The following is a 21803-nucleotide window of genomic DNA, read 5'->3' on the forward strand; positions in this document are numbered from 1 at the left end:
ACTCCATGTTACTCTACCAGAAATTTCTAGTAAACGATCATCAAAAGAATCAACAAGTACAACGCCTACTCGTATTCCCATACCAAAACCCTCATCAGTTTTGGCAACTAGAGCGGGATCAACAACAACAGGATATACAGTTGGATACACTAGCAGTGAGGATGAATCATCTCTATCTCATCGATCAAGACAGAACACCAAATCTACAGGAAATGCATTGTATAGAACGACACTGACACCACCAGTAGCACCAGAAAGAAGAAGATCTTTGAAAGTATCAGGAACGGCCAGCTCAACCTCTCCCAAGGTTTCACCCAAAATATCACCCAAGATGAAACATTCACGATCAGTTAGCACCAGTAGTAGCAACACTAGTAGTAGTATATCTGGATCACCATTATCATCCATGTCAGCGTCTTATCACTTACAAAGGAAGTTATCAAGAAATGGAAGAACACCTACGGAGCCTTTACCCAAGTTGCCAACGACTATTACTACCCCTACTGCTAGTATTAGCACCTCCAACAGTGAATTTCTGAATGGATTGACTCCCCCACCATTTTCATCAAAAACGCGACTCTCAAGCAACGCTAGTAGCAGCAATCATGGGAATAGTGGAATGTCAACGACAACTACCAATTCTGGAACAAGCTCTTTGGGTCGCACCACTTCATTACATTCAACTCGAAATAGAATTACAAATGGATCAAATGATGGAACTGATAAAAAAAGTAAGTGATTATATACAAAAAAAAAAAAAAAAAAAAAAAAAAGAAAGGACACATATGATTTCATACGTCATTGATATTAATATTTTATTTCTACTTCGGGAATAGGGCGACCGCGAACATTCAGTCTTCATGATAAGATACATCGGATACAAGAGCCAGAATTTATAATGATGGATTCTTCTATGATATCACAAAAAACTCCAGCATCATCACAATCTACTCAACTGACAAACTCGAGTGTATCCACCATATCCAACAATGCTACGAAAAGCACAACACCTCCGCTACCAAAAAGTACGACACCCTTGATGGCGATGGCAATTACGAGTGATGATCGTGACTCTTCAACACCAGCCGGAACATCCATACGAACACCTAAAAGTCCACAGACAGCACTGAAATACTATTCTCAATATCTGACCCAATATGAACAATCTGAAATTTTGGATTTCCCTCATATTTATTTTATTGGTCCGCATGCCAGGAAACACCAAGCTATTGTAACAATACCGGATCATCATTATCAACAACAATATCAACCACGTCCACAACCGGCCGTCCCCAACTATGGTTACGATGACGAGAATGGCGATTATAAGATTATAAGACAAGATCATCTGATTTATCGATATGAGATAATGGAATTACTAGGACAAGGGTCATTTGGACAAGTGGTCAAGTGCTATGATCATAGAACTGGTGCAACTGTGGCTATCAAATTGATCAGGAACAAGAAGCGATTCCATGCGCAAGCATTGACAGAAATTAAGATCTTACAAAATCTGGTGGACTGGGATCCGGAAGACAAACATCATAACATTCGAATGACGGATTACTTTTATTTTAGACATCATCTCTGTATTGCTTTTGAATGCATGAGCATGAATCTATATGAATTTATCAAGAAGAATAACTTTCAAGGATTTAGTGTTGGATTGATTAGAAAGTAAGTTTGCAAATAGTGTCAAAAAAAAAGTTCCCTTTTTTTTTTAATCATCATTTCCTTTTTTTTTATTCCTTAGATTCACAAAGCAAATTCTACAATCTCTCATTCTACTCTACAAGCATCGGGTGGTTCATTGTGATTTAAAGCCAGAGGTAAATTAAAATAAGAAAGGGGAATATATGAGTTATAGTTACAATTACATTGAACCATGGTATTTAACAATGTTATTCCTTATTCTTATAGAACATTTTGTTGAAACATCCTGGAAAGAATACTATCAAGGTGATTGATTTTGGTAGTAGTTGCCTAGAAACTGAACGGGGTAAAAAAAAAAAAAAAAAAAAAAGGAAACCAAATGTGGAGAGATCTGCAGTTAACAAAACGTCTATTTTTTTTTTTTGATATTTAGTCTATACTTATATTCAAAGTCGATTTTATCGATCTCCTGAAGTGATCTTGGGTATATCTTACAATATGGCTATTGATATGTGGAGTGTTGGCTGTATTTTGGCCGAATTACATACTGGTAATAACAGAAAAGGACAAAAGGAAAAAAAAATATGAAATGATCCTGATTTTCATCTTGAAATTAGGTATTCCGATTTTCCCTGGTGAAAGCGAACAAGAACAACTTGGATGTATTATGGAAGTCATGGGATTGCCGGAACGTTACCTTATTGAACAAAGCTCTAGAAGGAAACTCTTCTTTGGTAATAAACCAGAAATACATATCTAGATTTTGTTTATTTATTTTTTTTATTTTTTGATATTATGCAAAGATACACAAGGTAATGCTCGTATGGTTGTTAACTCTAAAGGAAAACGACGTCGACCTGGAACCAAATCGTTGGCACAAGCAATTGGAAGCAATGATGAACTCTTTTTAGATTTTATTCTGGGTTGTCTTCAATGGGATCCTGCTAATCGTATGACACCTATGGAGGCAATGGAACATGAATGGATTCAACAACGTACAAACAATATATCATCATCAAATATAGCATCATCATCATCATCATATCGATTCCCAAGGTAAGAAAAATAAAAAGTGACAAATATAAATCAAATCGAGAAAAATTGAATCATTTTTATGTCCCTTTATTTAGTAACAACAATTACCATAAGCTAGACGAATTCAAAGCAAAGAACCATCATCAACATCATCAACCTCCAAAAACTCCCAAAATGACCGCTACTTCATACTATCAATCATTTAGAAAACATTCTGTAGGATAACCATCACTTTTTATTTCATGCATAGATCCCTTTTTTACTTATTTATTTACTATTTTTATTTGCTATTCCCCCCCTCTTCATATTTTATCATCTATTTCCTTCAACCCTCATTTATTTGTGTGTGTTTTTTTTTATACTTCTCGATTGAAATAAAACAAACAAAATTTCTTTTTTGTGTATCTTTTTTTTATTTCTTTATTTTGATTCGGAACACGGAACCGACTCCTCTTTTTTTTTTTTTTTTTTTTTTTTTTTTTTTTTTTTGTTCAAACCATTCTGACTTACTTCCTGTCTAGGTACGTTAGCAATCAAAAAAGAAGAAAAAAATCTTTCAGTCATCATCGTTTTTGGTATATGCCACAAAAAGATTGATGATGATCACTTGTATAGTTATCATTCTATTGGGATATTTTCAGAAACACTTCCTTTGATCATATTATTCTTTTTTTTTTCCTTAAACGTAGATTAATTAGGTCCTTTTTCTTGTACAATTATCAACTGCATGATCCATCATGACTTTAATAACACGAATTTACTCATAAGATCTATCATAACAATGATGACGATAAAAAAAAATAATTTAACACTATATTTTATAAATATTTAGCCATGTATCTTTTTTTTTTTTTTTTTTTTACTTTTTGTTCTCATGACAATGGCTGTGTACCATGTCTTCATTTAGACTCAGTCCACATGGTTGCATTTTTATTACATTCTCGTACTCCGTGTCATTCCCACTCTTTTAGTTATTTGTGTTTGTATTTGTGTTTTTTTTATGGGAGGCACTTGTCTTTTTAGGTTGTTGATGACATGTTTTTATAAACTTTTTCAAGTGACAAGGTATGAAGTGGTTGGATTGTTCTGATTAGTAAAAGAAGATTGATAATAAAGCATTAAAAAGATCAATGAGATCCTTTTTTTTTCTTGAGTATTATGCACTGAGTTGGAAAGTGCACAGACAATTTTCTTTTTTTGGGGGGGAAGAAGAATCATTGCTTCCTTTCATAATAACAAAAGGAGGAGAGCAATACATATATATTAGATGGATATAATGTACACACACTTTTTACACAAATTCACACTATCAAAAAAAAAAATACAAATACAACCATAAGGTTCATTCCGGATCACGGGTTTTTGTACAACGATTACCATTTCGTTTTGTTTTTAAAAGAGAAAAAGAAAAAAAAAAGACAGTTCTCCGGTTCCGTACTTCCAAAAATGATTGATTATTTGTTACCGCCACGTATTTTATTGTTGATGTTTTTTTTAAAAAAAAAAAACGGTAATGCTTCATGATGGACATTTTTAAGTTAAGAATTGATATTGTATTGATAGGAAATATTGTTCCTGTTGATCTTCTTCTTTTCTTACGGATACTTCGATCCGTTTCTTTCAAATACCGCAGTGTAACCTTGCAAAAAAGGGCATTTGGCCACTCGGGTTCTTGCTGTCCCACTGATGACCTTTTTTTTTTTTTTTTTGGTTCCGCCTTTTTTTTTTCGCTTTCTCTTTTACCTTTTTTTCCCTCTTTTTCTTCTTCCTTTTTCTTTCTTTCTTTGGAAACTTAACTCTTTGATTCTTCTTTGGATTCAACATCACCATTATATATACTCCAACCTCATGTCACCACCAAACACTGCCAACAGAAAACAAGTACAACAACAGCGACATTCTTTAGTGGACAGATGTTCTACCATTCGGGCATGTGAACCTTGCCGTGGACGCAAAAGAATATGTAATGGAGAAGCTCCAGGGTGTATTTACAATATGATTTCCGATCATGCACGCAGCGTTTTCACCACAAGCACCGCGCGACGTCTTAGTTCTGGATCTGCCTGTGAAACTTGCCGTCGTAGGAAGACAAAATGTGATGCCGGACAACCTTGTAGCTATTGTGCAGCCAACAACTTGAAATGTGTCAATAATGCCGAACGTAGAAAACGATCCAGTATGTCAGTCGTATCAACATCATTATCATCACCATCATCCACCTCAACGTCTCCTTCATCAGCTATGAACTTACCGGCTTCATTTTCATCACCGTCATCAAATACGTTCCTGGGAAACACTAACTCTGATCACGAGGCTATGGATCGCATTGAAGATCGGCTTAGGCGCATCGAACAACTCATGACCGTTTTCACCCCAAGCCCTCTCTCACAAAGTACTCTGTATCCCGATGATGTCTATAGAACTTGCCGAACCAAAGACAACAGCAACAATATTTCTCCTCACTTTGTTCGCCAACAACGTCATTCAGTACAAGGAATTACCGTTGCGAAGGAACAATTGGAATTACAAATTGCTAGAAGGGGTAATGAAAAAAAAATAATATTCAATCTATATTCTCATCTTTTTTTTTTTTGTTATTATTATTTTATTACTATTATTATTATTATTATTATTATTATTATTATTATTATTATTATTATTATTTTATTTGTGTATTTTATTTTGTTTTAGCCATGTCATTAACACCACCTCAGTTCGGTAATTCATCATCAACTTCCTCAGATCTTTTACATGCAGGGGCATATATCACACCTCCAAATAGTGGTGGGAAAAAACAACAACAACATCAACATCATCAACAATCATCATCGTCATCATCATCATCGTCATCACCATTATCATCACCATTATCAGCATCACCTCCATTATCACCCGAAGCTTCCACTAACATGATCAGGCAAACTTCGAATACTTCTCAACCATTAACTTCTTCCATTCTTAATTTGACTTTATCACCATCATCTTCTACTTCGTCATCTTCCAATACTTCTTCTATGCATGTACCTCAATCATCTTTATCAACACCTCTTAATGATCAACAACAACAACAACAACAATCTTATCATCAGCATCAATATGGATCTTTGGGATCATCTTCACAACAACAACAACAACAACAACGGGATTTCCATTCACTTGGGTCAACAGTCTTACCAATGCCAAGTCTCATGGGTAAGTCATTTGAAATATCATAATGATATGTTTGGCGTTGTCAATTTTACTAAACTTTCCTTCTTTTATTATTGTTTTGTTTGTTTATTTTTTTTTTTCACATCACTTGATTTAGATCAATTATCAAAAAGAACCTTTACTGCCAATCATTTCGATCATCCGATTCGAAGTTCTTACCCGATCTATCCTCTTACTCCTTCACCACCTGCTCCACCCGCTACTACTTATGCTGAAGCTTCTTTTTCCCCATGATCAACAACTCATAAAAAAAAAAAAAAACTTACACAGTCATATACCAAAACTACCACTTTTTCTATATATCTATATTTTTGTCCAATTTATTAATAAAAAAAAAAAAAGACATTTTTGTTTCGTTTGTGTAAAAGATTAGTTGTATTCAGACACTTGATTCGACTTTGAGAAACATCCAATTTATTAATTCATTTCTTTTTGTCAAGCTTGATACACTTGACGACATTAATGATGTTGTATTAATCATTGTTGTATGAATTCCAATGTAACATTTCTTGTCATATCACTTTCACAAAGAATAGGTCAATTTTACATTTTCTTAAAAAGGAAGAGCTGTTCAACCTCCGTCATCTGCTGCTCACACTGCTTTTTATTTTTTTTTTTTTATTTTTGTGTTCAACTGCGGATTTTCTCTTCCTCATTTTTTTTTCTTCTTCTTTTCCTTTTTGTATATATAAAATACAAAATTGTCATGAATATACCATCATTCAATTTAGACTGGGAGGAACAAGATCATAAAGTCATTACCTCGTTATATACACATGAAAAGGAAAAACCCAAGGAACTACGACACAAAGTATTCCAGGTGAACGGTACAGATTGGACAAGTTGGACAATGCGTGACAGTTTGTATAAGAAGCACCGATATCCAACTCAGGCACGTGGACTCTTTACTTCTCGTCGATCCAATGGAAAATATACAGTCAATGTTCGTGGTTACGACAAATTCTTCAATATAAACGAAACAGATGCAACTCAGGTAAAAATAACTATAGAAAAAGGTATGAGTTACTTGAACCATTCAAAAACTTTCTTTTTTCTTTTTTGTGGAATGTAGTGGCATGCTTTGGAAAAGGATACAAAAGGACCATATGAAATCACTGCGAAAGAAAATGGATGTATCATCTTTATTGCTGCGATCTCAAATACTGAAATAGTGGCAACTTCGAAACATATGATACCTGATCCTTTGACAGGTGGAACTAGTCACGGTGGTATTGGATACCGATGGGCCCTGGAACATCTCGACTCAGTTGGACGTACGCCTGAAGAATTAGCGGCATGGCTGTTCAAATATCGCGTAACAATGGTGGCCGAACTATGTGATGATGAATTCGAAGAACATATAGTACCTTATCGAACCTTGGAGGAACGTGGATTATATTTGCATGGAATCAATTACAATACGACCACTTTACATACATTGCCTATGCAAACAGTACGGTCAGTGGCACATTATTTTGGCTTACGCACTGTAGATACCAAAATGATGGATGATTTAGGTTCTGTGAGACAATTGGCAGATTCAATACAACAAAATACAACTGGTATTTTTGATTGGATGGATAACAACAATTCGCGTGAATCTGAAGGGATCGTGGTTCGATGTCAACAACAACAACATGACTTTTTTTTCAAGGTGAAGAATGATACTTATCTGATGTACAGAGAGTACAGAGAAGTGACCAAGGCATTGGTACAAGTCAACGTTGATCATCATTCTACTCTTTCCGTATCGATCAAGCAACCCAAAAGCAATACCAAGAAACCAAAAGTACGATTTGAAAAAACTCTATACTATGTTCATTGGCTTGAACAACGTGTCAAGGATCATCCCGAATGGTTCAAGGATTATTTACATAACAAAGGAATTGTGGCTGTACGTCAAGCTTTTGAACAAGATTGGCAAGATGGAAAAATCACGCATTTGGATGATAGAGATTTGAATAGATTAGTGGAAAGAGATACGAAATAGTAGGATTTTTTTTTTTATGATGGACGGAGAATGTATAATAATATATCATATCATGTAGAAAATAAATTGATCTCTTTCATTTTTTTTTTTATCCGTTCTTCCTTTTTTTTTTTTTTTTTTTTTTTGGGAATACATGTCTATAGATTCTATCAAAACGCAGAAAATAAACAAACTTAGATCTCGCATTCAAACTGAAGACTTTGCTTTTTCTTCCAATCTCTCTTCAGCCTTTGTCATGGGTGTCATGTCTTCTTCTACTGGTCAGTCCTATCAAATTCTAACCTTGAACTCACTCAATTGTCCTAATTGTTCTCTCTCTCTTTTTTTTTTTTTTTTTATTTGGTGATAGGCACTTTAATAAAGACATTGGAAGAAAAGAATGAACAAACGTCTGACAAACTCAAACCAATCATGGTATCCTTTTTATATATGTATATGCCATTACATTATATGATATACATGCTCTCCTAGTTACTCTTTAGAAAAGAACGACAATATTATTCTTAATTTCTATATTTGTTTTATATGTAGATCAATTCACGACCAACATTACGACCACGTCCACCTAGGCTACCGAAGAGAGATCAACCACGCATGGATCTTGCTTCTCAATCTTCTCAAACTGGTAAAAAAAGAAAAAAAAAAAAAAGAAAATTGAGTTGTCCTTTCCGACTAACGTATTTTATTATGGCATTTGTTGATGAAATTAAAAATTTATATTCTATTTGATTAGAACCGACTCATATCATCGACACTGAAGCGATTCTACAACGACTGGAACCATTTCTCAACAAAATACATCAGTATTCAATACCACATGATTCTCAAAATATAGACCCTATACCTGATCGATCATCATTATTTCAAGAATTTCTATGTCTATCATTTGACGAGGTAAGAGAAAGATTTATGATATTCTTTTAACTCAATTTTATTCATATATATATATAAGGTGAAAACAGCATGTGAACATATTGATTTTACAAACTGGACAGATGATGCATTGGCGGATATGTACGATACTTTTGGATCTATGGATAATCTTGGACATCTTGTTGCCTGTACTGTTGTCCAGTCTTCTCTCTATCCTTATGTAAGTTTCTTTATTTGGTCTGATTTATATTGATTTTTTTGTCTTGTGACGCTATTTTTTTAGGTTATTAGATTGAAGACATCTTTGTCAAGGTTGTTGATGAATAGTGTTCTGCAATTGGGGAAAGTACATGGAAATGTGATATTAAATGGATTGATATTTCCTCTATTGAATACTACTGAGAGTATGGTGATCAAATCAAAAAAAAAAAAAAAAAAAAGGTGTCGCTGATATACATGTATTTATTCTCACTCATTTATATAGACAACAAAGAAGTAGGACAATCTCAAATGGAACTGATCTCGAAATTGATCACCAATTCACTCTCTCCTTCCTCTCGTTTGACATTATTGAAGTAAGCAAGAAAACAAAAAAAGTAAATACCAGCAATTCTTACATTTATTTTTTCCTCTATAATCATTTGATAGATTCATGATTGCGGGAAACAGTAGCATAGGTTTAACTCGTCACAACATTAAAGGTATTATATCGGATTATCCAATGTTATCATCATCAACGACAACAACAGTACCTTCAGATACAATCATGCAACTCCTGAATATAATATCAAGTTCTCAACCTCTTATATCATTGGATACTATGACAATACGACAGCTGATTCAAACTAGTCATCAAGTTGTCCAAGCGAGACCCAAGGACAAGGCATGTATGCAACTCTTATTGACTCTGACAAGTAAGCATGCGCAATCTTTGGTGGACGCAAATATATTAGACGACTTGGAGGCCGTGTGCAATGAAAGTAACATGTTTTTGAAACGATCTGTTCTTGGGCAAATCGCATCTATCCGAAAGAAGACGCAAGATTCACCCAGTGGATTATTATAGTATAGATCTTTTTTTTTTTTGTAGTTTTTTGACAACATATACCCTTACTATCAATAAAATATCTTATAAAAAAAAAGGCCAATCTTATTGAATTGTCGTTCGTTTGTGTTACATGTGGCGACAATATTGTCACGATTAAACTAACTATTTAATACAGCATGAATACATCAAAGTTCTAAATAAAAAAGTTTATTCAAGTGTACTGGTGATAATAATAAAATAATCTAGGACAATGGGTAGGGAGAAATAATGTGAATATGGAGGATGTAGGGATACAAGAGACAAAAAAAAAAAAAATATACAAAATGGTTAAAAATAAAATAAGAAAAAAAAAAAAAGAAGTGATCAATGAAGACGTATCATAGGACAAAGATAGAATTAGAATGGCATTGAAGTCTTTTGTTTAGCTAGTTCCTTCATCTTATCCTAAACAATGGAAAAATATATATATATAAAAAAGTGAGAAACGATTAAAAGTAAAAGCTTTTTTTTATTATTATTACCTCCTTCCAAGCTTGAATGGTTTGTGGCATCTTTTCAAGGTTTTTGCGAATAGTTTCTTGTCGTTCAGCACGCATACGTTCATGTTTTTCCAGTTTGTTGGGTTTGTATCGTAGAGGTTTAGCAGGAGTGGAGGCAGGTAAACCCAAGGTGAGAGGATCAATATTTTGTTGTAAACAGGCTTTGCGTAAATCATTCTGTACTCGTCGAGACACTTGTGCTGGACGCCAGAAACCTTTTTGTTTGTTTTCATTATAAACAAAGGTGGCTTTGACATCGCTTTCCTTTAATGGTTTCTTCAGACGTGCTAAGAATTTTGATGAGAATACACGATGTGTCGTCATGTTGGTTTTGATAAATATATATGTTTAAGAGAAGAGAAAAAAGTGAAAAACAATAATAGGAAAAAAAAAAAAAGACAAGCCCGCTCAAAAAAAAAAAAATGTGACTCCAAAAATCACAGTAAGTGGAGTGGAGAGAAAAAGATGTGGGAATTAAGTGCCCGCAATCTGCCCTGAATTCAATCACTGTTTTCAAAAGATTGGTGATGAATTGAGCCTTTTTAAAATATCCTTATAATGATTGATGATTTTTCCAGTTTGAATATTTCACATGGTATAAAGTATCTTTTTTTTTTTATTTATTTATTCACAATAATAATCAATCAAAACAATTTACTCCATACTATCAATACAATCAAAGCTACTAAAACTAAAATGATAATACCAATAATAATCTTATTGGTTGCCATACTAAACAAAAAAAAAAAAAATCAAAAAAAAATCAAAAAAAAAAATAAGTAGATATATATAAGACTTACCGACGAGCCATGACTTTTAAAGTTCTTGATGATTTGTCAATATAAGAATCAGCTTCACCCAAAGTATCTCTTGTTCGTAATAAAGTTTCACGTTGTCCTTTCAAAGTACTTAAAATATTGACACCAATATTTTCAGTTTCTAAAGCAAGACGATGACTTCCTTCCAAGCGTCGACTAGATTCACCCAATCTTTCGGTACCATTTAACAATCGTTGACGTTGATCAATTGTAGAAGCATCCAAATCTGATTCTGGGTTCATATTAAGTAATAAATCTTCCCGATCTTGATTTATCAAAGGAGAAAGTGATGCACGTCGCTAACAAAAAAAAATAATATATTATTATAATTTTTTTTTTGTTTATATCTATTTTTATTTATTTTCACTTCTTACCAAATCTCGTTTCATCTTTTCCCCTTCAGATTTTAATAACCGGAGTCTTGCTTGTAATCTTACACGAGATGGTGTTGGGGCGTTGATAAGTTCCCTTTCCATTTGACCAATCTATTTGTATAATAATAATAAATAAATAAAATAAAGAAATGATTCTTTTTCAACTTACAATATCATTAGCTTCACTTAGTTCTCTTTCAGCAGTATTGATAATAGTTTTTCTTTTGTCTATAAATAAGAAAGATTATATATATATATACTTTTTTTCTTGGCGTTTAGTTTACCTGCAGTTGAAGTAGTAGTAATGGTATCAATAGTTTTATTAAAATTAGTTTGTAAACTATAAAAGTCTTGTTCATAACCACTAAAATGGTCTTGTTCATTATTTTCAGCAACCATTAATATATAAATTGAATCTGTTAAAATAAAGTAAAAAAAAAAAAAAAAAAAAAAAGAAAAGAGATAAAGGTTTTTTTTTTCCCTTATGGTCTTTTTCTTTTACTTCGATGGTTTCAGTTTCCGCTAATAGATAACCAATCAAAAGAAAGACCTACTGTTTTCAGGGAAGAAAAGAAAAGAAAAAGAAAAAAAAAAAAGAATTGAAATCAGAACGGTGGTGGATCATATTATATGATACTATTTTTGTAGTTCAGATCAACTAATCATTAAAAAAAAAAAAAAAGAAAAAGAAAGATTGTCAAATCAACTATCAAATAGTCAAATCAAATTCCATCAACCCCTGGCTTCCCGTCACTGTCAAGATATATGTCGATAATAATCCTTAGTTCTTATTAAAATTAAATAAGGTCAATCCAAAAGTCGAAATTAGGTTTCCCATAGATGAATGATTCTTTCTATTTTTTTTTTTTTTGTTTAGTATAGAGTTTTCTTTTCTTTGTTTTTTAAAAGAAAAAAAAAAAAGAAAAAGTATCATTATTGCTTTGAAATGAATAACATCCCCCCCCTCTCTGTCTTTTTTTTTTCTTCTTTTTTCTTTTCTCTCCCCCCCCAGAAAAAAAAGGATAACTAAGAAATGTGAAAAAAAAGGGGGGGGGAAAGAAAAGGGCAGATCTAAAGTATATAATATGAAAATACACTATCATTTTGTTTTGACATAATCACAGACATTGAGAGCTGCACAACCTAACGATGGACAAAATTATAAGCACAGACGCATTAACATTTGTATAAGCGGGAAACTAAAATATATAAATTCAAAAAAGTGAAATATATTCATAATATATTTTTCTTTCTTTCTTTCTTTCTTTCTTTCTTTTCTTTTCTTTCTTTTCTTTTCTTTATCCATTCTTTTCTTTTTTTTTTTTCTTTTAATTATATTTGATTCTCCTCTCCTTTATCTATCTTACTTTTATATATATTATTTATATATGCCATGTTAGCTTGTGCTCAAGATATTTACTTCAATAATGAAAATTCTTTACCACGACAAGATTCCTTCCAGTCACTCAATTTACCTCATCCAACCAATACTATCACTGGGTCTTTTGAACACCAACAAAAAGAACAACAACGTCCAAAGGTTTCTAAAAAGACTCATATGATACCTCATCACCATTCTGAAAAAGACAAAGAAGAAGTAAGTTTTTATTTGTATCAAGTGATAAAATTCTATTATTTATCGTTTTAACCTCCACTATTCTTTTTTTTTTTTTTTTTTTTTTACATTCTAGCAGGTATGGCCTCCTGAAGTAGAATCTGCCTTTATTGAAGGTAAAAATAAAATCACATTGATTTTATTCTTTTTTTTTTTTCTAATATTATTCTTTTATATAGCTCTGGAAACTATTCCCAAATTAGGTCGGCGTAAAATCTTGGTCAATGGCAAGCCTTGTGGTAAGAAAAAGAAAAAAAAAATGAAAAAGAAACTGTGTTGAAAAGACTATCTTTATTTGGACTTATTAATTTTTTTTTTTTTTGGTTCTTCTTTTGTATAAAGGACGCAATGAATTGATCTCGGATTTTATTTTCCGCAAAACATCCAAAGTTCGAACAAGAAAACAAGTCTCATCTCATATCCAAGTACTAAAAAACACCCGAAAGAATGATCCTCACTGTAAGTACACGCGCACACCCTTTTTTTTTCCCCTGAAAAAAAAGTTATATTAATAATATATGTATGCTATCTTTTTTTTTTTCTGGACTGCATGACTTTCTTTTTTTATATAATAGTTATGCATCTATTGACAGACTCAGTAGACTTGGATGATGATTTCACTCACCGCAAAAACCAAAAAACAGCTGGAAAACGACCTCAACAAAAACTCAAGCATCATTCTCATCAACAAACCCCTTCTACTTGTTTTCTTAATCAAAATACTTCGTTACCCTTGGGGAAAGTGACAGCAATGACATCTACAGCTTCTATTTCATCAGATGAATCATCCATTCATTCTTCTCCATCACCAGCTGACTATGTATTCGATATGATGTACGGAGATGATCGAGCCCTTTCTTTATTGGATATCAAGGACCCTTTTTATGATTCAATGCATCACTCTCTATTTGATCCTAGTCTTGGTGTGACAGCTTCTACTCAAGCATCTTCATCTGCTCCACCTAACCCTTCCAACGATCTTCCTTCCTCTGCTACTCATTTACCTGTGACAACTCCAACTACAGCAGGAGATGCATTTATAAATGCTTCTACAACTGGCATATCAACTCCTTCCATTGTCAATTCGCCTTGTTTTGTCTTTCCTGGTTCAGATATGATGCCATCCACTTCTGATTCAATGTCTCATTTATTCCCTACCAATGCGATGTATGGGCTACAGATTGGTACCAATAATCATCCTACACAACAAGAACATCAACAACTTCAATCACAAGAACATCAACAACAATCACGACAAAATCAGCAACAGTTTCAGCAACAACAACAACAACAACAACAACAACAATATCATCCATCATATTATTCACATCAAAATCAACTTCATAACTCTTCCTCTATTCAAGACACACTATCAGAAATACCTGGTCGTTCTTCTTGTGGTCAACCTAAAAAATGGAAAAGAGGTCCAAAACGTCAAAAGTCATCAAAATCTCAACATCAAAGAAAAGGACACCAACATTTTGGTGGTTTCCGACCATCATCAGTATTGACTTCTTCATCATTATCTTTGGGACAACAAAAACAAAACAATTTATCATCATCTATACCAAGACCAGTGCCATCATCATCATCGACATTATCAACATCATCTACATCAACAACTTCATCCAATGAATCAAGTTTCGATTTTCGTATGCCATCAACATTAGATACCACACCAACTGAAATGCCAATGACAACTATACCTCCACCTTCATATGAAGCACCTTTATGGCCAAATTATCTTTGCTTATATCTGGAATATGCAACTGCAGGCAATCCTTCAATGACGACATCCCATACTTTGGCTCAACTACCTCATTGTTTTCCAATTCCCAAGTCAAGTATACCTTCAACTAGTGATGCTATGAAAGAACGATATCTATCTTTGGCTCAGCTCAACCCGTCACTTTCATTGATATCACCTGACGCGACATTATTTGCCAAGGTAAGCATTTTTTTTCTACATGAATTGATATGAACATTTATGGAAATCAAGGGGGTTCCTCAACAAGGAAGGGAAAATGACGAACTTTTTTTTTTTTTTTTATCTTTAGATGAAACTGGATTTGAATTTCAACATGAACGACTTTTTCTTCAATAACACGTGCTTCTTTGAATCCAAGGATCGGCGAATGATTGAATGCACAACGACGATCTATTCATTTGGTAAAGTGGTCTTGGAATCAAAAGAAATGCAACAAGCACTATGGGTCCCTGAAGGCAAGTATATGTATAGTTTCGTCTATGTCAATCAATTCTTCGATGCATTCATGAAAGGTGTCCAATCTTTACAATCTTGGGAAGAGGTCGATATCGCCATACATAATCTCTGTATTGTACAAGTCTTTGAAGATATGGAAGCCAAATGTCACTCATCTTATCTTGTGGATTCTAATCTTCCCACCAATACTTCGCCAACATCATCATCATCATCATCAGCAACAATCACCGAAACAACCGCTAACTTACAACCTCTTGAATCAGTCATAAATGAAAACAATAAGGATCAATACCAAATCATGATGAATTATCCTTGTAGTCCTCAAGAACCATCATCATCATCGTCATCATCCACTTCATCTAGTACATCATCCGCCACCACTCCTGCTTCCTCTACATCTTCATCTTCATCTCTTTCCACTTTATTCAATAGTACTGTCAAAAATTGCATTCATCCTTCTATAACAAAACATGGTGGCACTGGTAGTCACCTATTGGCTGTGGTATATGAATTCGAACGCGGACAAGGCACTATTGACATGACGACTATCCATGAAGATGTATCACAAAAAGCTCAACAACAACAACAACATCATCAAGATACCATTATGTCTTAGGATTAGAATATACTCCACCATAACAATCTGTTATTACATACAACTAGTTTGCTCTTTTTATTATTATTATTATTATTATTATTTAGCTTTATTTATTTACTTTTTTTTTTCTTAGTTTAAGTTTTTTTTTTTTTGATTTTACTATACTACATTTGAAATCTTACATTCGTGTCTTTCATTTCCGTTATATGCAAAAAGACAAATAAACAAGAAAAAGCACAAAGCATCGTTTTCTTTTGTTTTGACAATACAGATTTAGAGTGATTCAATTTATTTTTGAATGGATTGTTGTTATTGGAACCATCGTCATCCTAGAGATCGTCATCATAGGGTCAATCATCACCATCATTAAATCAACACCATAAACCACTATCACTAAACTAGCCTCACATCCTATGTTGCATTCCTCTCTTCCTACATAGGATATATATATATATATCGTAGCACTAATCTGAGGCAGCGCCTTTTTTTTTTTTTTTTTTTTTTGTCTAAATAAGTTTTCAACATTCTTCTACTCCTCCTTTTTCTAATTCTATTGACAAAATGGAAAAACACTATATCGTCATGCTTTTTCTTTTCTTTTTTGATATTATATTGATTGATATGGTTGTCATTGGAATTTTCAAACTAGAGATGTTTCTCGGAGGTTTTTCTTATATATATAGACATAATCTAACTTTTTTTTTCTAGGCTAAAAATAGTCATCCATCCATCCGGTTCATCTAGAAACACTTTATCCCTGCGATCAAATAATCGCTTTTTCAACCACTTTCGATGTCCATCATTCGTAATCAACTATATATATATATTTCAAATCAGATTAAATGTTTCAACATCGAGTATATAGAGTCAAAATTTATTGAGAGAAGAGAGATTAATAGATAAAAGGCAATGGTTGTGATTGTAATATTAGAATGAAAGATAAAAGAATAATACTAAAAAAAAAAAAAAAGTAAAATGGAATGGGAATCAAATGAAATATATATATATACAAAATCTATAAAGATGATAAACTAACTAATAGAGGTAAGATGAAAGAAAAATATACATGTGATAAAAAAAGAAGAGAGAATCTAAATGGGGGGATTTCTATCAGTATTAAGCTTGTATGCATTGGATAAAACATGTATCACACACACGACTCCATTGGCCTTTTCCAAAATCAGCTTGATCCATGGTAAAGAGAGGTAACCGATTACCACTGTGTCGTTGACAAATCACTTTTCCACATCTATATTCAAAAAAAAAAAAATTAAGGATCAATCATATAAAACACATATACTCCCCACCCCTTATATCCACTTCTATTATTGTACTATACCTGCGACAATGATGTTTCCGTTGAAAAAAAGTGAACTGTGTTGGACATCTTTCTGATTCTTCATGTTGGCATTGATCAGTACATATATCAGGTGTCCATTTATCTTTCGGTAACATCAAAAACCGTGTTTTCCGATCCTTGGGTGTCATATGTAAAACATATTGACGAAGAGTCAACTTACAATGAGAAATTGTCGATGAATTTGTTGATATCTATAGATACGTGAACAAGAAGAAGGAAAGAGGAAAAAAAAGAAAAACATCAATGATCCATCACTTTCATATATAAATAGTAAAGTTTCTTACTTGTTCCAAAAGAGGATCATCCATAATATCACCCTTCAAAAGTATTCCAAATCCGGCAACCACCAGTTTAATTCCATTAGAAGGACTATGTTGTATATGAATAATATCACCTGTACCAACATCTAAGCCAAGTAGCATACCAGTACACCATCTCGTCTTACAAGCAAAGCTTTCCTTTTCCACTGACGAAAAGATATTTTCAAGAGATTGACCAACATGTGTGTACCATTTTGATAATAATCCAGTCGATTCATTTTGTTCTAATTGTTGTTGTCCATGATAAGACGGAGTTGGTTGACCCGATATTTTCCCATTTGATTCCAATTGATGTAATTTCATGTCCATATCCGCTATAAGTTCCTCCAAAGCATCGAGCATAATCAATTGTTGTTGTCCTGCAACATCACATTCGCGTAATCGATCTTTATATTGCTTTTCCCGTTCATGAAATTGATCTTGTACAGTGGAAGCCAATGATAAAAGTGAGCGTACATGACTTTCTGCACTCAAAAGTTCGGTGGATAGATATTCCAAATGTTCAGCTTGTTTGACCAAAGATCCCATCAGCATCATAAATTGTCTACGCCACTGACCATCATCGTCGTCATTGTAATCGTTCAAATCATCGATGTCCAAAGCGGTATCTGAATCCAAATGGTTGCACAGGCGGTAGATCGACGCATCTTTTTCTGCAAATTCGGAAGACAATAACGTGGAGTGGTTGGATTTGATAAGCGAAGCAGAAGTAATATTGTTGTTTCCATCTTGTTTAGAATTCCATTCATTTTTCGAATGTTGCCAAGGATGATCAGGAAAGATGAAAAGAGAAGATGTTTTAAGATTGTCGTCCTCGTGGGTAAGAGATGTCCAAGAGTGATTGACCACGTGTTGATCAGGCGCTGTATGATGTCGTTTATGTTTCTTGATCTTCTTCATATTTGTTGCAGCTTCATCCCAAAATAATTCACGAACATGAAACGCTTGCATATCCCTTGTGATACAGGTAATGTTAGTACGAAGCATTTCAAAGTCATCGGTCAACGGATTAGGCCAGATAGTATTATCGTTTTCTTCACCAGTGCCAGCACCGGGCATAGTATCTTGAATATTACCATTTCGGTGTTCAATGTATTTGTTATTATTTGGGTACTCAATATTTGTTGAAGTAATATGTGATGGATGATGATGATCGTGGTGTGACGATAATGTTGGTAAAATTGTGATCGTATTGTATTCAATTGGTGGTTTTTTTGATCCATTATACTGATTATGAGGATGATGATCATCAGTATTAAAGATAGATTTGTATGCACTTTTTGGTGTGATAGGAGTTCTAGGTTCATCATCTGATAAAGAAGATCTTGTCAAGAAACTAAGTCGATTATTAATATTTCGTTTGTGTTGAGATAAAGCGGGTGAAGCAGGAGGGGTAGATTGTAAGGTAGAAGAGTGATTATCGGTTGAGATCTATAATGAACAAAAAAAAAAAAAAAAAGAAAATCAATAAAATAAAAATAGAAAAAAAAGTAATATTCTATGGTAAACTTACTTGATTTGTGCCAGTCGCTATGTCGGATAGTAAAGGATTGGTTGAAGAAAAGGTGTATAGATATTGTTGCATCGGTAAAAGGTATAAGTAGTATTATATATAAGTAGTAATAGTAAGTAGTGGATGGTATCAAATAAAAAAAAGTAATGAACTGCTTTATGACTGTATAAGAAGAAAGGGAAACATTACGAATGGGTGAAAGCAAAAAAAAAAAAAAAAAAAAAAAAAAAAAGAAAGAAAGAAAGGAAGAGAAAAAAAGAGATACACTTTGTCTCTTTTTTTTTTATTTGGGTCTCCTTTTTCCCTTTTTTTTTTCCTTCTTCCCTCTTTTGTGATGTAAAATTAAAATGGCGCCGCACACGCACGCAAAAAAAAAAAAGAAAGGTTTTGGGAGCCCTTTTTTGATTCCTTTCTTTCTCTTTTTTTACTTTTTCCTTTTTATTTCATTTTATTTCATTCATTTTCGATATTATATTATCAAGAAAAAGGATAATATATATATATATTTCAATCATCTTTTCTTCTTTCTTCTTCTTATTATACCTCTCTATTCTTTTTTTTATATATATATTTACCATAATATTTGATTTCATTAATATATACATCATAGTTTTTTTACCAGAATGACCTCTAGAAACGGAAGACAAACTGAAAAAGAAGTATATCAATACGATGCTCCTTGGCCAGTATATGCTATGGATTGGAGTAAAGCAACTACAGAAAAAGAAGGTTATCGTCTTGCTTTGGGTAGTTTTATGGAAGAACATACAAATAAGGTAAATACAAATCAATACTCTATAAAAAACTTGATAATAATGATTTTTTTTATTTTTATTTTATAGCTACAAGTGGTGACACGAGGGGATTTGGCTGCATTGGATGAAATGGAACGAACTAGACGTGATTACTATGATCCTGCAAAATATGAACAAGATTTTGTACCATTGGCTGAAGTAGATTCTTACTATCCTATCACAAAGATCCTATGGGAACCAAGAAAGGTAAAAAAAAAAAAAAAAAAAAGGAGATGAAATGACTGTATATATATATTGAAACCTTACTTTTATATATATATATGTATATATAATTAGAATGCAAGGGACTCTGACATATTGGTGTCATCGTCTGATTACCTTCGTGTATGGGAGTTATCCGATAGCCCATCAAGACATGACAATTCTATTTCTTCTAGACGTAGTTACAATGAACCTTTAAGACAGACATTGGTGAAACGATCTGAATTGGTAAATGTAAGTGGATAACTTTTTTTTATATAATTTGTATATTAAGGTTTTCATCTCTCTTTTAGGTCAAACAAAGTGACTTTTGTGCCCCTTTGACCTCCTTTGATTGGAATGAAGTAGACCCCTCTCTAATTGTTACTGCTAGCATTGATACTACCTGCACAGTCTGGAATGTAGAAACTGGTCAAGCTAAAACTCAATTGATTGCTCACGATCGAGATGTTTACGATGTGGCCTTTATGCATGGAACTGCTGATATATTTGCAAGTGTTGGTGCAGATGGTAGCGTACGATTATTTGACTTAAGGTAATATATATATATATATATATATATATATATATATATATATATTCTTATTGATTGCTGGTTTTAAAATTATATGTGTTTACTTTTTCCTTTTCTTCTTTCTTTTTTATTATTATTATTATCATTAGATCACTGGAACATTCAACAATTCTCTACGAGGCACCTCCAGCATCAACAAGTCCTTCAGCAACTAGCAACTTCGCCTCTGTGATTAGCGATGGATCTCAACCTTTACTTCGTTTACAATTCAACCGAATCAACCATGATTTACTAGCCACTTTTCGTATGGACTCTGATACAGTTCAAATTCTTGATATACGTTATCCAAGTGCACCTGTTGCCGAACTAACAAGAAGTCATCGAAGCAATGTCAACTGCTTCAGTTGGTCACCAACTCATCCTGGACATATATGCACTGGAGGTAAAAAAAAAAAAAACACATAATATGTGATATCACTAATAATTGATTTTCATTAGGGGACGATTCACAAGTACTTGTATGGGATATTAGCAACAAATCACAAGCACCAGGAAATGATACTACGTACAATGGAAGTACACGCCATGGTCGGCAACCTCATCAAAGAGATCGACAACAACAGCAAACAAATCATGGACCTATTTTACGATATGTAGCCGATTCAGAAATCAATTCTCTCAGTTGGAGTCAAAGTTTACCAAGATGGATTGCTGTAGGTTTTGGAAGGACAGTTCAAGCTCTTCGGGTGTGATCGTTTCTCTCTCTTTTTTTTATTATTATTATTATTATTATTATATGTATATCCGCAATTCATTCAACGTTTTGTTTATCCTTATGTCCTTAGTTATTAGCACTATAGTCTCGATTGTCATCATTTTCCAAAGGAAAAAAAAAATAAAGGGAATCCTTGTCATCATCAATTTTTAAAATATAATTTTTTTTTTGGTTTTTCCATAGGTATACTAAATTGGGAATCCCTGGTTCACGAACCCTCATCCCCTGAAGATGTTGTGCAACCAAAAAGTATCATCCTATCTCGGATGATGAATCTGTCAATGCTTTCCCTTAGACAACACTTATCTTATTTATTCGTGTCACCGAT

General features: G+C 33.2%; 10 protein-coding genes across 10 annotated transcripts; 7 read left to right on the forward strand and 3 right to left on the reverse strand.

The window, feature by feature from the left end:
* Positions 1-1045: 1045 nt before the first annotated feature.
* Positions 1046-2713, forward strand: BX664DRAFT_266411 (kinase-like domain-containing protein; the record flags this gene model as incomplete). Its single annotated transcript, XM_051540908.1, has 6 exons — positions 1046-1677; positions 1754-1829; positions 1921-1999; positions 2087-2203; positions 2271-2387; positions 2457-2713. 6 exons carry the CDS (start codon positions 1046-1048, stop codon positions 2711-2713), a joined length of 1278 nt encoding a protein of 425 aa, XP_051398270.1.
* Positions 2714-4381: 1668 nt separating this feature from the next.
* Positions 4382-5558, forward strand: BX664DRAFT_173909 (uncharacterized protein). The gene is made up of 2 exons (XM_051540001.1): positions 4382-5230; positions 5403-5558. The coding sequence occupies exons 1-2, from the start codon at positions 4537-4539 to the stop codon at positions 5408-5410; spliced, it is 702 nt and encodes a 233-aa protein (XP_051398271.1). The 5' UTR covers positions 4382-4536; the 3' UTR covers positions 5411-5558.
* Positions 5559-5712: 154 nt separating this feature from the next.
* BX664DRAFT_337949 (uncharacterized protein) lies at positions 5713-6241 on the forward strand (the record flags this gene model as incomplete). Its single annotated transcript, XM_051546333.1, has 2 exons — positions 5713-5880; positions 5996-6241. Coding segments are annotated over exons 1-2 (387 nt in total), but the record flags the coding sequence as incomplete, so codon positions are not given.
* Positions 6242-6524: 283 nt separating this feature from the next.
* BX664DRAFT_283701 (RNA ligase-domain-containing protein) lies at positions 6525-7979 on the forward strand. Its single transcript, XM_051541607.1, has 2 exons — positions 6525-6892; positions 6971-7979. The coding sequence occupies exons 1-2, from the start codon at positions 6605-6607 to the stop codon at positions 7886-7888; spliced, it is 1206 nt and encodes a 401-aa protein (XP_051398273.1). The 5' UTR covers positions 6525-6604; the 3' UTR covers positions 7889-7979.
* A 24-nt stretch (positions 7980-8003) lies between these two features.
* On the forward strand, positions 8004-9875 carry BX664DRAFT_337954 (uncharacterized protein). The gene is made up of 7 exons (XM_051546334.1): positions 8004-8148; positions 8238-8513; positions 8622-8782; positions 8841-8981; positions 9045-9165; positions 9246-9336; positions 9410-9875. The coding sequence occupies exons 2-7, from the start codon at positions 8483-8485 to the stop codon at positions 9825-9827; spliced, it is 963 nt and encodes a 320-aa protein (XP_051398274.1). The 5' UTR covers positions 8004-8148; positions 8238-8482; the 3' UTR covers positions 9828-9875.
* Positions 9876-10110: 235 nt separating this feature from the next.
* Positions 10111-10720, reverse strand: BX664DRAFT_380153 (uncharacterized protein). Its single transcript, XM_051548884.1, has 2 exons — positions 10331-10720; positions 10111-10253 (listed from the first exon to the last, which is right to left on the reverse strand). The coding sequence occupies exons 1-2, from the start codon at positions 10670-10672 to the stop codon at positions 10206-10208; spliced, it is 390 nt and encodes a 129-aa protein (XP_051398275.1). The 5' UTR covers positions 10673-10720; the 3' UTR covers positions 10111-10205.
* A 214-nt stretch (positions 10721-10934) lies between these two features.
* Positions 10935-11988, reverse strand: BX664DRAFT_337960 (snare region anchored in the vesicle membrane C-terminus-domain-containing protein). Its single transcript, XM_051546335.1, has 5 exons — positions 11825-11988; positions 11710-11768; positions 11541-11651; positions 11149-11465; positions 10935-11080 (listed from the first exon to the last, which is right to left on the reverse strand). Exons 1-5 carry the CDS (start codon positions 11937-11939, stop codon positions 10993-10995), a joined length of 690 nt encoding a protein of 229 aa, XP_051398276.1. The 5' UTR covers positions 11940-11988; the 3' UTR covers positions 10935-10992.
* A 2472-nt stretch (positions 11989-14460) lies between these two features.
* BX664DRAFT_337963 (uncharacterized protein) lies at positions 14461-16054 on the forward strand. The gene is made up of 2 exons (XM_051546336.1): positions 14461-15103; positions 15213-16054. The coding sequence occupies exons 1-2, from the start codon at positions 14810-14812 to the stop codon at positions 15993-15995; spliced, it is 1077 nt and encodes a 358-aa protein (XP_051398277.1). The 5' UTR covers positions 14461-14809; the 3' UTR covers positions 15996-16054.
* Positions 16055-16954: 900 nt separating this feature from the next.
* Positions 16955-19382, reverse strand: BX664DRAFT_337964 (uncharacterized protein). Its single transcript, XM_051546337.1, has 4 exons — positions 19171-19382; positions 17622-19088; positions 17317-17528; positions 16955-17226 (listed from the first exon to the last, which is right to left on the reverse strand). Exons 1-4 carry the CDS (start codon positions 19240-19242, stop codon positions 17094-17096), a joined length of 1884 nt encoding a protein of 627 aa, XP_051398278.1. The 5' UTR covers positions 19243-19382; the 3' UTR covers positions 16955-17093.
* Positions 19383-19657: 275 nt separating this feature from the next.
* On the forward strand, positions 19658-21795 carry BX664DRAFT_360683 (WD40-repeat-containing domain protein). The gene is made up of 6 exons (XM_051548182.1): positions 19658-19946; positions 20013-20171; positions 20262-20420; positions 20480-20721; positions 20850-21142; positions 21199-21795. Exons 1-6 carry the CDS (start codon positions 19794-19796, stop codon positions 21450-21452), a joined length of 1260 nt encoding a protein of 419 aa, XP_051398279.1. The 5' UTR covers positions 19658-19793; the 3' UTR covers positions 21453-21795.
* Positions 21796-21803: the final 8 nt, after the last annotated feature.

This window comes from Halteromyces radiatus, assembly GCF_025201355.1.
Source record: "Halteromyces radiatus strain CBS 162.75 chromosome Unknown BX664scaffold_6, whole genome shotgun sequence".
Lineage (NCBI taxonomy): Eukaryota > Fungi > Mucoromycota > Mucoromycetes > Mucorales > Cunninghamellaceae > Halteromyces > Halteromyces radiatus.